We start from the raw sequence: 15,028 nt of genomic DNA on the forward strand, positions 1-15,028 counted from the left end.
ATGAGACATCAGGAAGTTGTCCTACAGCATCTCTTGGGATGGGCCGAGCTGATGCTTCAGGGCAAACGCAGAACTGTGTTTGGATGAACTCCTATGATGACCTTATTGTCCCTGAAGACATGGTGATTGCTTTGGTTTATTTTCCCGCACAATATCGAGAGCAGAAACCGCTCTCTCTCCGGAGTTGCATGGCAGCTGGGTCACCTTTCAGACATTATAATGATGATATGCTGCTTAATCCAGTCCTTCACAAATGCCTCATGTGATGTGGTGAATTTGTTGTACTTTGTCAAAAGATTTTTCCGTTCCAAGCAGCTGTTGTTTCTATCAATACAGCAAACTGGAATATTTGTTCTTGTGTTGTCAGATCGCTTCCCCTCATCTCCTGTCTTCAATTTCAATCTTGCCTATTGCCTGGCCAAGGGTGTCGCAGACACCATAGTCCTGAGACTGCAGGTTTCACACATGTCTCTGCAAATTGTTGAGCTTTCTTTAAAACAATGGTCGTTTTTCATTGAATAATGCTAAAAAAAATTGTTCAAGAAAATGTGTGCTTAGACTGCTTCAGATGCCCTTGTGGGTCATTGCGGGAATTGAAGTCATTGTGTGCTTTCTGGAAGCAACTTGCTGCAAATCCAATTATATGAAATTTTAAGATTAGCCTCACCTTCATCAGATATATCTTTAATCTTTCCACCAATATAAAATTGAGGAGATCTTTGATGTGTGCATCAGTGTAATTTCATTTCAACAGCCTGTTCTAAAACTTTGTTGGTTTACAGACCTCTCCGTCTGTTGTCTTAAAGTTGAGGCACTGGTTTGAAAATCCTGTCTGTATTTTTCTACCAGAGCAACCTTGTAGTTATTTTGCTTGAAATATTGCTGAATATTGTCTTGGATTTTCGACTCTTCTTTAAGTGATTTGGCTTTGGCCTCCTGCACCAAATTGCTTAATACAGTCTTAAGTTGACTGATTTTAACTTTCTTTTCAGTCATTCCAAAATTGGATATCTCTGTTCTCTTGGCAATGAGCCAATTGTTCATCTCCGACTGGAATGCCCACTCCCAGCTGCTGTAGTTCTTACATAAATCTGAGTAGGCGTCTGCAACCAGACTGTTTCTAAAGTTGAATATAAAGTTCTCATATTTCACCTCATCCCAAAGGCTCTCAGTCCATTGCACAAACTCTTCTGCATTATTGTTTTCTTTTGTATCAGATTTTAAGAGAGAAATCAAATTCTTCTTTAATTCATAAACATCGTCAATGTAACCAGTATTCACTGGCGCCATTGGGGGAGTTCCATGCCACAGTCCAGGGATGTAGTAGCTGTCTTTATAAGGATCATATTTCATCACATCAGTAAACTTTGTATTGACTTCTCTCTTCTCTATTTTAGCTGCTGCCTGAGTCATCTCATTGAGCTGCTCCACCAGCTTATTCCGGTCTCTCATGTTTTTATCATGAGCAGACATGTCTGACACATTCTGATGCACAAACAGACATCTGGGCTTCTTCCCAACCTCCTTCATCCTCAGAAAGGCATGGACCACAATCTGTAGAACATCTTTCATCTCTTGGTTGTTCTCCATGGCAATATTGATAATAGTGATGTCACTGAGCCCTATCAACAGTGTTGCTAGTTCATTGTCATGTTCGTAGCTTGTGTCCAGTGCTGCCAGTTCAGGTGATTTTAGGCCCTCTGTGTCGATGACCATGATGAAGTCACACTTGAGCTCAGAACTGAGTTCCTCAGAGACCTTCATCAGCAGCATGAAGGCTCCTCTGGTGCATCTTCCACTGCTGACAGCAAACTGCACCCCAAACATGGTGTTGAGAAGGGTGGACTTCCCAGTGCTCTGCACTCCCAACACAGTCAACACCAGGATCCTGCTCTTCTTGTCCACCAGCTGGTGCAGCTGAATGAGGACGTCTGATATCCACTTCATCGGGATGTTTGAAGCATCTCCATCCATCAGCTCCACTGGAAACCCATCCAGCAGCATCTGGGCACACAGACTAGGAAGGTGCTGGACTTGATGTCTGGCTGGGTCATCTTCTGGAAGGGAGCAAGCACACTCATAAATCTGTCCTAACTCTCTGAAAAAATGCTCAGGACCCAAAGAGCTGTTGGAAATCTGCTCATCTAACTTTTTAATCTGGTCCTTGTTCTGTGGATTCCTGCTGCAACAGTCTTTGTACTGCTGTCTCAGTGTCGACAGGTTTTGTCTGGTAACAGTGTCTAGCTTCATCTTCAGCCACTTCAGGAAGTAGAGACGCTCTGTTGTTTGTTCTGAGATTGCAGCAACAAACCTGACCATGGCATCTGATAAATATCTCTGTTGCTGTCTCTTTCTCAGTTCCAGTTCTTGTCTGTTGAGTGAACTCCTGTAATGTTCTAATTCTTGCTCTCGATTGGCTTTCCTCATTCTGCATCTCTCCTTCTCCAACTGGCTGATTTCCTTCCAGATGGCTCCATGCAAAGGCAGCTGCTCCTTCTTAAAGACTGCAACATTCTTCACCATTTCACTGATTTCTTCAGCATTTTGTCTGGCATTCCTGCATTCACTGGAGTCTTCATCTACCAGAATACCAATCTTTCGAGCTGAATCTGCTAAGTTAAACATGTTGGTTTTCACACAATTACTTTCAACAACTCCCTTTACAAGATTACGCAACATTTTGACAAATTCAGACTCATTTTGTTTTTTTCTGATTACCACATGTTCCTCCTCAATGTTGTGTTTTCTGCAGGTCTCCCTAAGTTTTTCCATGTTATAGCCCTTCCTCTGAGAGTTGGTGACCAGGAATAGCTCTGCTTTTCTCTCTGTGGTGGTGAACGGACTGAAGTCAACCTCTAGGTCATCACTGAAGATGAAGACTGCAGCTGAGGTCTGACACAGGAAGGACACCTGAGCTTCAAATGACCTGCTGTCTCCTCTCAGGTTGGCCACGGCCACTGGCTGTGTGAGTACGTCAATGTTTTTGTTTCCGCATGGCAGGTACCAGCTGACTTCAACCAGCCCCTCTGAGATTCTCCTGGGCACATCACCACATGGCATGTCATAATGGATAAATGCTTCACAGTGTTGAGATGTATTGCTGAGCAGCCTGTTAAGAGTTTGAGATTTAGGCAAACTACTCTCTCCTACTCTAATGAAAGACACCACAGGGAGTTCCATCTCCACTATTTCTGCCCTCCACAAATGCCTCTACTAATTTCTCCTCTCCTAATGAAGACTGGTGTTTGAAGTGTTTAACTAGATCTCTCATGGCCCACAACATCAGAGTGCTCTGCTGTGTGTCACAGTTTGGCAGTAGCAAAGGAACAGCAAACTGGCACATAGACATTTTGGAGACCATTTCCTGCTGGAGGAAAGGATCTGCACAGTGGAAAAGGGCAGTGATCAAGTCTAGAGGGTTCACACCACCAGAATCATCATTATTGTCAGTAAAACCATAATGGTACATTGGTTGGTCTTGAGAACATTTGATCTTTCTTGCATCTAGATTGGACACAATCAGTTTATTTAAAAAACTCCATGGTAGATCATGTAGACCTTGTGGTGGTGTATCAGACAGTGTGTTACTGCTGATCTCCAGGACTGAGCTGAGAGTGAGCTTCCCTCCCTGCAGATCCCTCAGGCCCAACACAGACAGTAGATCTGAGAGGGGGACTTCTGCAATAACAATGACAAGTTTCTTCAGCCTTTAACTGTGTGTGTGTGTGTGTGTGTGTGTGTGTGCGCGCGTGGGTGTGTGTGTGTGTGTGTGTGTGTGTGTGTGTGTGTGTGTGTGTGTGTGTGTGTGTGTGTGTGTGTGTGTGTGTGCGTGCATGTGTGTGTCTGTGTGTGCGTGCATGTATGTTTGTGTGTGTGTGTGTGTAAGAATTCAATTATTTCTAACCTGTCTTCATCTTAGTAGAAGCATGCTGGCTCCTTCCTCCATGTTGGAGCTCTGTGTAGACTGTAACAGTGTAGTCAGTTCCTGGTGTCAGGCCTGTGATGTCTGTGCTGCATGACGTAGTAGAGATGGTCTTTGGTTCAGTCCCTTCACTCTGGTAAGAGACCAGGAACCTGTGTGGAGTCTTCTGTATCTCAGTAGGCACCTGCCAGCTGATTCTAGCAGATGATGCAGTAATGGAGCTCATGGCCAGACGCTCTGGAACTGGAATCTCTGAAATAGTGAGACAATCTCAGTTGAATTCGTATGTGACTTTTACTTTTACATGCCCTACAAACAAGAACAGAACTTTCTTTTCACCACATGCACCAAAGTTTGGCATGAACGTCAAGCCACTCTGAATGTTCTTTCACCCATAAATGATTTTAAAGACCTCTAAAAATCAACATTAACCGACCATTGCAATTGTTTTTTTTTTTTTTTATTTCATGGCTTGATGTTTGCTGTCTGCTTTTTAGTTGTCTATGTGAACATAGGCTCTTTTTGTCTGTTTATATGTGGTGTAGCTGTGATATGTCTTTTTTATTGTAATGTAATCTTTTTAAGTTGCCACCTTGGACAATTGGCCACCGTTACCCGATTAAAGGCTAAATAAAAAAAATAATAAAAATGAATATATACACATGGTATGTGTGTTCCTACCATAATTGTCAGGAGTCACAGGTGTGTTGTTCTTTATGATTTGCAGCTTGTGCATTGTATGGTTGTCTAATGTTGGAGGGCACATGTCTAGACTACTGTGTCAGGAGGAGAGTGATATGACGATTTTTATTAGCTGCTAATAAAGAGTTGTTCACCTTTGTACTCAGTTTGGGAATAAGTGGTGACAAAACAAACAAATGGATGACTGTAAATTCTATTACACACAGAGTGTATAAAAGACCGGGCCGAGCCGGGAAATAATCGCAACGTTTTCCTGTCAAGGTTTTCTCAATGGATTTCTGTACTTTGGACCATAACGATCAAAATAAGCTTTTGCGCCGTCAAAAAAGTTGTCCGGAATCCAAGATGGCCGCCAGAATTTAAATATGACCACCAGAATACCTAAAACCACTCCTATCTTCCACCAAATTCTTCAAACATCACTTTCCCCTAATTTCAAAATTAATAGTGAGAGAAATATTATTTTGTGGTTTAGAAATCATTAGCTCATTGTGCAAATCCAAGATGGCTGCCTAACATGGTCCCCTATACTACAAACTGTTATATCTCCTGATCGAAAAAGGTGTATAATTCTGGTGTCTATTCATAGGTTTCTATGGTCTGTGAATCCATTTCTGCATGTATTTTGTGAATCTGACCATTTGTTCAATTGTGCAAATCCAATATGGCCGCCAAATGTGTTCCCCTCAACCACAAACTGTATTATGTCCTGATCTAGAACGGCCACAACTATAATTCTGGTGTCTATTCATATGTTTCCATGGTTTCTGCATGTATTTTGTGAATCTCGCCATTTGTTCTATCAGAAAATCCAAAATGGCCAACAATGCAGTAGTGGTGTCAACAATGATCGATTCGGCGATCCGAATCGATGCGGGGCATGGACGATCCAGAATCAATCCAGCAAGTTCCAGAATCGATCCGGCAATTTTTTTAAGTTTCAAGTACTTCCATGGATATTTCGGGAGCAAATGAATGTTAAATTAAATAAAAGCACCTCAAAGCATTGTAAGACTGATACAGACTGATACAGAAAACAGCCAATAAATTGTTGCTCGGTATCTGACTACTTGTATTGCCTCATCATGGCTGATTAGCATTTGCTTTGCGTTCAGTAGAAATGAAATGCATTGCAATGCACTGTAGAATTGAATCGGATCGGATCACATAGAATCGAATCGAAACGGATCTACTACCTCCCAAATCGTGATCGGATCGGATCGTGAGGGCAGTGCCGATCCACACCACTACAATGCAGCCACCTCCACTTCAGGGAAATTGTGAAAGATTGGCTACACAGCAGGAATGAAATATGCATTGTAGTGAAGTGATATAATGTAGATGAGTGAATTCAGAAAACATAATGCATTTTATTAGTATTCTGTGACTCACATATCATTAACCAGAATTTTTATCGTCCAAATCCAAGATGGCTGTCAGACGTGGGCCCTATGAAGTAGGATATCTCCTGTTCTACGAATAGTGTCGGAATTCTAGTGCCTATTCAATAGATTTTCATGGTCCCTGAATCAATTTCTGCAGGTATTTTATGAATCCGACTCCTGAAAGAAAATCCAAAAATGGCACACAACGCCCCACCTCAACTTTGAGGAATGGCCATATGCACGCTATGCAAAAAGTATGATATTTGATTTGTAGCTGGATATAAGTGAATGAATTCAGAAACTACAATACCTGTAAAAATGCATTATGTTTATTTTCTACTTGGACATAGGTGGGTAAACCGGGCTCACAAATTTGAAGTCAGAACCGCTTGGCCAGACTAGAAGCTCGGAAGGACTTATTGAGTTGCTGTGCGTCTTGTGTGTGTGTGTGTTTGGTGTGGTGTGTGTGTGTGTGTGTTTGGCGTGTGTGTGTGTGGTGTGTGTGTGTGTGTGTGTGGTGTGTGTGTGTGTTTGTTGTGTTTGGCGTGTGTGTGTGTGTGGTGTGCGTGCGTGCGTGCGTGCGTGTGTGTGTGTGATACTGGTCCGAGTAAGCAGGGACAGGCAATCTGGATTGAGAAAGTGAGAATATCCTACCTAAATGTTTTTTTTGTTCTTCTGTTTGTCCTTTGAAAATGTGTAGGCCTATTAACTGTAATGAAGATTTTAACATAATGATGTACTGTAGTCTCCTTGATGATAATACCAACCTTGTGATTGGGTTAGACACCTCATGTGTACTTGAATGTATGATGGCCATATGGCCTGATGCGTTCTCAAGTACTCTGGATGGATCTCTCTGTACACCCTAGACTTCATGAGCATATAATGTTTTGTTTTTTAAACTTCAAAGTAAATGCTTGTATGTGTATATACAGTGCCCTCCATTATTATTGGCACCCCTGGTTGAGATGTGTTTTTTAGCTTCCAATTATTATTATTTTTCTCTAAATAATATGGGACCTTAATGGAAAAAAAAGAGAAAAATCCAACCTTCAATACAAGTGCATTTATTCAGTGGGGAAAAAAATCCCACATAAAGAAATAATTATTTGACATCAAATAATGTGTGTCACAATTATTAGCACCCCTGTTGTTAATATTTTGTACAACCCCCTTTTGCCAACAAAACAGCACCTAATCTTCTCCTATAATGTTTCACAAGATGGGAAAAAGACAGAAAGAGGGATCTTCAGCCATTCCTCTTTGCAGAATCTCTCTAAATCATCCAGAGACCTGGGTCCTCTCCTCTGTACTCTCCTCTTCAGCTCACCCCACAGGTTCTCAATGGGGTTGAGGTCTGGGGACTGAGATGGCCATGGGAGGAGCTTGATTTTGTGTCTGGTTAACCATTTCTGTGTAGATTTGGCCATATGTTTAGGGTCATTGTCTTGCTGAAAAAAGACCCGCCCAGTTGACGACCCATCTTCAGCTTTTTGGCAGAGGGCAACAGATTTTGATTTAAAATGTCCTGGCATTTCAAAGCATTCATGATGCCATGCGCCCTAACAAGCTTCCCAGGGCCTTTGGAAGCGAAACAGCCCCACAGCATCACTGACCCACCCCCATACTTCACAGTGGGTATGAGGTGCTTTTCAGCATGCGCATCTTTCGTGGCACGCCAGACCCACTTAGAGTGTTTGTTGCCAAAAAGCTCAATCTTGGTCTCATCTGACCAAAGCACACGGTCCCAGTTGAAGCCCCAATACCGCTGGGCGAACTCCAGACGTTTGCGTTTATGATTGTGGGTGAGGAAAGGTTTTCTCCATGCATGCCTCCCAAACAGCTTGTTGGCGTGTAGACAGCGCCTGATGGTTGATTTGGAGACTTTGTGACCCCAGGATGCTACCATTTGTTGTAATTCTGTAACAGTGAGCTTTGGAGATATTTTGATTTCCTCTTACCATCCTCCTCACTGTGCGTGGTGGCAAAATAAACTTGGGTCCTCGTCCAGGCTTGTTTACCACTGTTCCAGTTGTTTTGAACTTCTTAATTATTCCTCTCACAGTAGATATGGGCAGCTGCAGTTGAGTGGCAATCTTCTTGTAGCCTCTGCCTGACCTGTGAAGGTCGACGCACATCTGCCTCACTTGTATGCTGTGTTCCTTTGTCTTTCCCATGTTTAAGAGTGGATAAGAGAAATGGCCTCGGTGTCACGTCATAGTTATACCCCAGGGAAACAGGAAGTGATGAATTACTAATTAAATGTTCCTACATACTCTGGTAAACTTTGTAAACTACTGTAGAAATGACAGAAATGCTTCAATTATATTTATTTCCTGGGAATTGTTAAGGGTGCCAATAATTGTGGAACAGGTGATTTAATGAAAAATAATTATTTTTTAGTCAGGGATTTTTTTTATTTTCCTACAATTCATTTGAGTTGAAGGCTACATTTTCCTACAATTTTCAGTGTGACAGTATTCTTCTGCAATAAACACTGAATTTATTTTAAGGCTTTTAACACATCTCAACCAGGGGTGCCAATAATTATGGAGGGCACTGTAAATATTCTGTATATATTTTGTAAATATGTTTGGACATTTGATAATGCCTCATGTATAATGTATTTGTAAATATTTCTGTACACTTTGGGAAGCACTTGGTATCTGGTGTAGGCCTACCATCCAATCGGAACCTGTTTGATGTAACATGTGATTCACTTTTCCTTTTAAATATGACATGTGTCTACCTCAATTCAAGTCTGATGAAGAGCGCGAAAGCTCGAAAGCGCTCACTTGAGAAAAATAAAAAAAAAGCAACACGGGAGCAGTGTGCGGACATTCTTCTTATCTCTCTGGAGTCATGCATCTAGGTTTCTAGACTACAAATGAAATGTCATACTGTGTCAGGTCTTTGACTGTTTCACCACAGCAGAGGTACTGGAATCGTCTGCCATTTTGGATTTTCTAATAGACTTAATGATAAGATTTGCAGCCCACCTGCATTAATATATTTATAGACATTGGAAACATGAATAAACACCAGAATTATAGTTGTGGCCCTTCTAGATCCGAACATAAGACAGTTTGTGGTTGAGGGGAACACATTTGGCGGCCATCTTGGATTTGCACGATTAAACAAATGGTCAGATTCACAAAATACATGCAGAAATGGATTCAGACCATGGAAACATATGAATAGACACCAGAATTATGGTTTTTGATCAGGATATGGCAGTTTTTAGTATAGGGGACCTCTTTTGGCAGCCATCCTGGATTTGCACAATGAGATAATGATCTCTAAGCCACAGAATATTATTTCCGTCACAATAATTTTCAAATTAGGCCAAAGAAAGTGATCTTTGAACAATTTCCTCCAACATAGGACTGGTTTTAGGTATTCTGGTGTCCATATTTAATTTCTGGCGGGCATCTTGGATTCCGGACAACTTTTTTGACGGCGCAAAAGCTTATTTTGATCGTTATGGTCCACAGTACAAGAATCCATTGAGAAAACCTTGACAGGAAAACGTTGCGATTATTTCCCGGCTCGACCCGGTCTTACATGGATTTTAATGAACACATACTTAACTAGAAATGCACCCAGAGTGTGCAGACATCCGCCAAGGACATTCGGTTTGTTTTTAGACACATATGATATTTGTGTAATGATTAGGTGTCATTTATGCAGGTTTATATGCACACCATTACAGTAGTGTGTTCAGAGAATTTAACAGTCATGCTTCGAGGCGTGTGTCGTCAATAAAAACCACGTGGCAATGCCAGATGAGGCTTCACATTTTGCGAGGCGCGTGGACGATTCCTTGCGCACCGCTACCCAAAAGAGCTTTCTGCGCCTCGGAGCAGTTATCAAGTTTTCAGATTGCGTTTGTTGTGTGACTGTTGAGACTGGATATGTAGTGACTATGCCCATATGAAAAAGAATTATATGATTCATATACTGCAAACATGCATGTTCCTTACATGAAATCGTATAGAAAAAATGTGCCAGATTTGCAAGAGTCACTTATACGTTTTCTAATATATGTCTATCATGATAGTCGATTATGGCCCCTTTTCGAAAAGAAATACTATATGGAACTTATATGCATGCCGTATAACATGACTGCATGCAGTATAAATTCTTATAAGAGTTTGACATGCCAACAATGCATAATACTATATTATATTGACTAAAACATAGGAGAAAACTACTACATTCCTACAGAAATAATGCACGTTTTATGTTAAAATCATATTGAAGTCTTATTCAATTTACGTATTGTAGCGAAGGGGAGTAGAGTTGCCCAGCTGGGACTTGAACCCAGACCTTCTGGGGTAGTAAACCGGGGCTCTGACCGCTAGGCTCATTGGCATGTTAGTCACACACCCACAACCCTAGTGATGGTCACTCCATCACATTGCCTTCCCCTTCGGGAAGCGCACCCGTGCGCTTCACACACTCATGGTGTCCCTCACGCAACTGCCCATCATGCTTCTCCCATCCAGTGTGCCCCATCATCAATGCTTCACCTATCACTGAGGTCCCTCACACGGGGGTCACCAATCCTGGGGGTCCCTCACATGGAATTACGGCTCATACACCATGGGTACGCTTCCGATGGCCTCACGGTACCATCCCACTTCTGACATCATTTGTAGCGAAGGGGAGTAGAGTTGCCCAGCTGGGACTTGAACCCAGACCTTCTGGGGTAGTAAACCGGGGCTCTGACCACTACACCAAAGAGCCAGGCTCGTTGGCATGTTAGTCAGAACACACCCACAACCCTAGTGATGGTCACTCCATCACACGTATGTTCCGTACATGTTCCGTAGTTGGATTTTACAGACTTTCTATATTAAGTTTATATGAAGTTTACAACTTGAAATGTAATATTCGTATATAAATTTTATAAAGTTTATACATTTAATTATATGCAAACCTTATTTAATTTGTACATTTCTTAAACAGTTTCTGACACCAATATTTATATGAATTCTGCACATTTCTCATATGAAGCATGAGACTTTAAATGTAATATTTGTATATAACACAGGCCTAGACAGTCTAAATAAGCTTCCCGGAAAAAAAACAACCTGACGAAGAACTTCACTCATGATTTTTTATTTGTCTTTCTTGACTGTCATGTTGAACAATCGTGTGCCATGGCTGCCTTCCTCCCCTCATCAGTCGACGGGGAAACATCACACCAGCGCTTCGATCTGAAAAGGCAACAAGTGTAGAGCTAAACTTACAGCTTTCATGTAAATTTCGTAGGATGACAGTCAGACATTGCATCACGACATGGAATGGACAACGCTCTCTTTCACATCTCTATCCCGTGACAGTAATGATGTTGAATATTATAAGATGTACAATGTCCTACTTACTCTTGGTCCGTAAAAGCCGGGACTGAAGGCAGCAGCCAGGCAGGCATCACCGTAGCAGGGTGGGTAGCTGGCTAGCCCTGTCCGACCCAGAGGTAATTCCACAACATGGCACAAATACAGCACACATCTGATTGGCATTCATCCAAAAACAGCACTATTTTCCAATCTTTTTACTTATACGAAATATATAAGCCCTTAGTAACATAAATTGTGTATGGCATATATGACTGAAAATGAATAAAAAAAAATAGTTAGATTTGTATATGTGGGTTTGTGCCTTGTATGACCCTTATAATATTCTTATGGAACAGATATAATCCATATGCGTTTTTAATAAGACTTTTTCATATGGGTGATTTGGTTCCACTATACAATAGGCCTAAATTCAGCTCATGCCGTAGATTGACTCAAATGTCCAAATATGATCTAGGCCAGGGGTGGCCAACCAGTCGGAGACCAAGAGCCACATTTTGTAATGTGTCACAGCAAAGAGCCACATCGGCACACAAACATCACACGGGCATATAAACATGCGCACACCCACCAACCTGGACTCCGTTTCTCGATTCTTGCCTTTGCTAACCGTCTTAAGTCGGTCTTGAGTTGGTCGTAAGTTGCTCTTGAGTTGGTCTTAAGTTGGTCTTAAGTTGGTCTTCAGTTGGTCTTTAGACGCAAGACCAACTTAAGAACAACTTAAGAACAACTTAAGACCAACTCAAGACCTTGGTTACAACGTTGGTCTTAAGAACGAACAAAATGGCTAACGTCGTTAGCAAAGGCACTGTCGAGAAACGACCCCCCGGGCATCACCCATCCTTCTCGCACCACAGACCAGCATACACAACAGCACATGGGCATGAACATCAACCATCTCTTCCTTATACACACACACACACACACACACACACACACACACACACACACACACACACACACACACACACACACACACACACACACACACACACACACACACACCACACACAAAGTGTCAGATTGATGTTACACTCCAACGTAATGGCCTGACTACAAGACAATCCTGAATATAAGATGACTCCCCCTTTTTTTTTTACTGCTTCATTTTTTTTGGGTAAAAGTTTTTTTTTCAAGATAAAAATTTTGTTTTACATAAGAAGACAAGGGTAGGCCTACACAGGTAGGCATACACAGGTCACATTTTAATAAAACACGTTTTAAAACACAGCATAATTTCCATGAGCACTCTTTATAACAGAGCACCAAGATAGCACAAAGTTTATCCGTCACTCTTAGCTCATTTGGGTGATGAGCACACAGGCACCGCTTTCGTGCTCACAGATGATCATTGGATGTCTGACGACGACACGACACGACGAACTTAACAAGGTGGTTCGTCAAATCGCCGTTCATTTTCCACATTAATGTTTCAGCGGGTGCTGACAGGGGGCCAGGGGAAAAAACAAAGTTTTCTTTTTGAGACTAAACTGAGCGCGAACAAGCGACAAGTCGATTGAACTTGTTTCCCACCTTCACGCTGTCTGCCCGCGCCGCTTTGACAATGGCTGATAGACCACGGCCGACATTCACAGCGAAAACCAGGAAACAACATTATTTTTGGCGCTATTTTTTGTATAGCCCGCGAAAATAAGTCGATTTTAAACCAAAAACACAATGTCACATTCGGGTCAATAGCCATGAACACTCCTTCTAACAGAGCGCAGAGATGGCTACGCAGCACAGAGATTCTCGTCGCATCTCTGCTCCAGACAGACGCATCTCTCTTGAGCAGATAATCATTTGCACATGTATTGCCGCCATATCCGAGCGATAGAATCCACATATGGACAGTAGTACATTTTCTTGACCTTATTGAGAGTTGTAATCTTATTGAGGAGTGATGGCCAAATCTTTCAGGTTAAAACATTTTGCCGCTATTTTGTCTAGTCAGCGAAAGACGCGGTCACTTTTTAAAGCGCTATTTTTAGAACATGCTTAAATCACGTTTTGTATTTGGGCCAATGCAATAACAAATGTCACACATCAAGGTGATCATTCAGGACACATTTAGGCAGGCCTACTACAGTAGTACCAAGACCACAGGGCACTTATTTGCCATAGTTCTAATCAACTTTGTGTGCGCAATTACAATGCATATTGCCTATGGGACATAAACACAAACTTGGACATGAACGCAAGAGCCGCAAGACACCAGGCAAAGAGCCGCATGCGGCTCGAGAGCCGCGGGTTAGCCACCTATGATCTAGGCTATCCCTTTTGAAGTAGATTTCAGGCCCATAGCCAGCATTGTGGTGGGAGGGATCTTTTCCACCAGACAGTGGACTTTAGGCTATTTGGCTCCCGGCTCCAATGTTTCCAAAATACACGAGCACCCTAAAAATATTTAAATTTAGACACACTTTATTCATTATAAGTTTGTCGCAAGTCTGTTGTTGCTGTCCTTAATTCAGGTGTGCCCAACCAGTCGATCACGAGCTACCAGTTGATCTCGAGGGTGGCAGTCGATCGCGAGACATGTAATGTGACGGGGAAAATACTGTCTTTCAAAAGTAGGCTATGTAGCAAGCTGCTGGTACTGTATTGGTTAGATAATTAGTCCCACGGTAACACAGAATGAGGGGAAAGCATTAGGAAGTGACCGTAAGGGTATTGCAGTTGATTCATGTGTGCACACATACATCGGGTGAGTAACAAAACATGTGCGCAACGATGCGTTATGACGCGGCGATATGCGAGGATCTTCGTCCAAATCGCATAGTCGCATGCATCATCGCTAACTGCGTTTACATCGCGTGCCGCGTGTAAGGGAAATGTTAGTTGTTGACATGTATGGAATTCACTTCAATTTGTGCTGTTTCTTGCTCCAGTTGTGGACAAAACGATTGGCCAAACTCCCAACAGAAAGCCTTTGCTGTGCTACTGTCCCATAGAGCTGAAAAAAAACCTTCATAGTAGAAGTCACTCTTAACAGGGGCGTTAACCAATCCAATGAGTTCTCTCATCTCTCATCTCTCTCTCTCTCTCTCTCTCTCTCTCTCATAGTAAAGTGAACTTAACTAGCCTACTATTTACTCATAACGAACCCCTCGAACCCCCCCTGGCTACTAATTATTAGTACTCAACTATATACAGCTAAATAACAGTGCAGACATGTTTTATTTTAATGATTCTTGTGCGGGTTGTGTCATGTTGACTAGAAGAAGGAAACTCAGCTCTGCCGTTAAACTGACCGACCTGAATTATCAGGATTATTGGTTCAAATCCTTGTGGTAGCAATGTGACGATAATTCAACTAATTCTTTATTTCGCAGGGTAGCCTTCTGTCTAAAGCCGGGCATACACTGTGCGATATTTTCACTCGTGGGTCTTAAGCTTCTGCTCACACTGCACGATGGAATTTCACTGTTTAAAAGTTCACAGCTCACGACACACGTCCTCACAAATGCGAAATGCTTCCACCATATGACGCGACAGGCATGTTTCCCCGGTCTGCAGAGGAGGGAACATGCGCACCTGAGGTGGAGATGAGGTTGCGCTCAACAGCGAATCGCACGGCTCTATTAATTTGTGCATGTGAAGTGTCAAATCGGGTCGTAGCACTGCTTTAACTGTGCGATTTACGCACGAGCCAC

The 15,028-nt window shown here is 42.2% G+C and overlaps 1 protein-coding gene across 1 annotated transcript in view; it reads right to left on the minus strand.

Moving 5' to 3' along the window:
• Positions 1-747: 747 nt before the first annotated feature.
• LOC134443255 (up-regulator of cell proliferation-like) overlaps positions 748-15,028 on the minus strand; it is a 45,308-nt gene continuing 31,027 nt past the window's right edge. Inside the window, 3 exon segments of the mRNA XM_063193130.1 lie at positions 748-3,189; positions 3,191-3,678; positions 3,905-4,174. Of these exon segments, the coding sequence (XP_063049200.1) occupies positions 748-3,189; positions 3,191-3,678; positions 3,905-4,174 (3,200 nt within the window).

The sequence above is a fragment of the Engraulis encrasicolus genome, unplaced genomic scaffold, assembly GCF_034702125.1.
Source record: "Engraulis encrasicolus isolate BLACKSEA-1 unplaced genomic scaffold, IST_EnEncr_1.0 scaffold_29_np1212, whole genome shotgun sequence".
NCBI classification, from domain to species: Eukaryota; Metazoa; Chordata; class Actinopteri; order Clupeiformes; family Engraulidae; genus Engraulis; species Engraulis encrasicolus.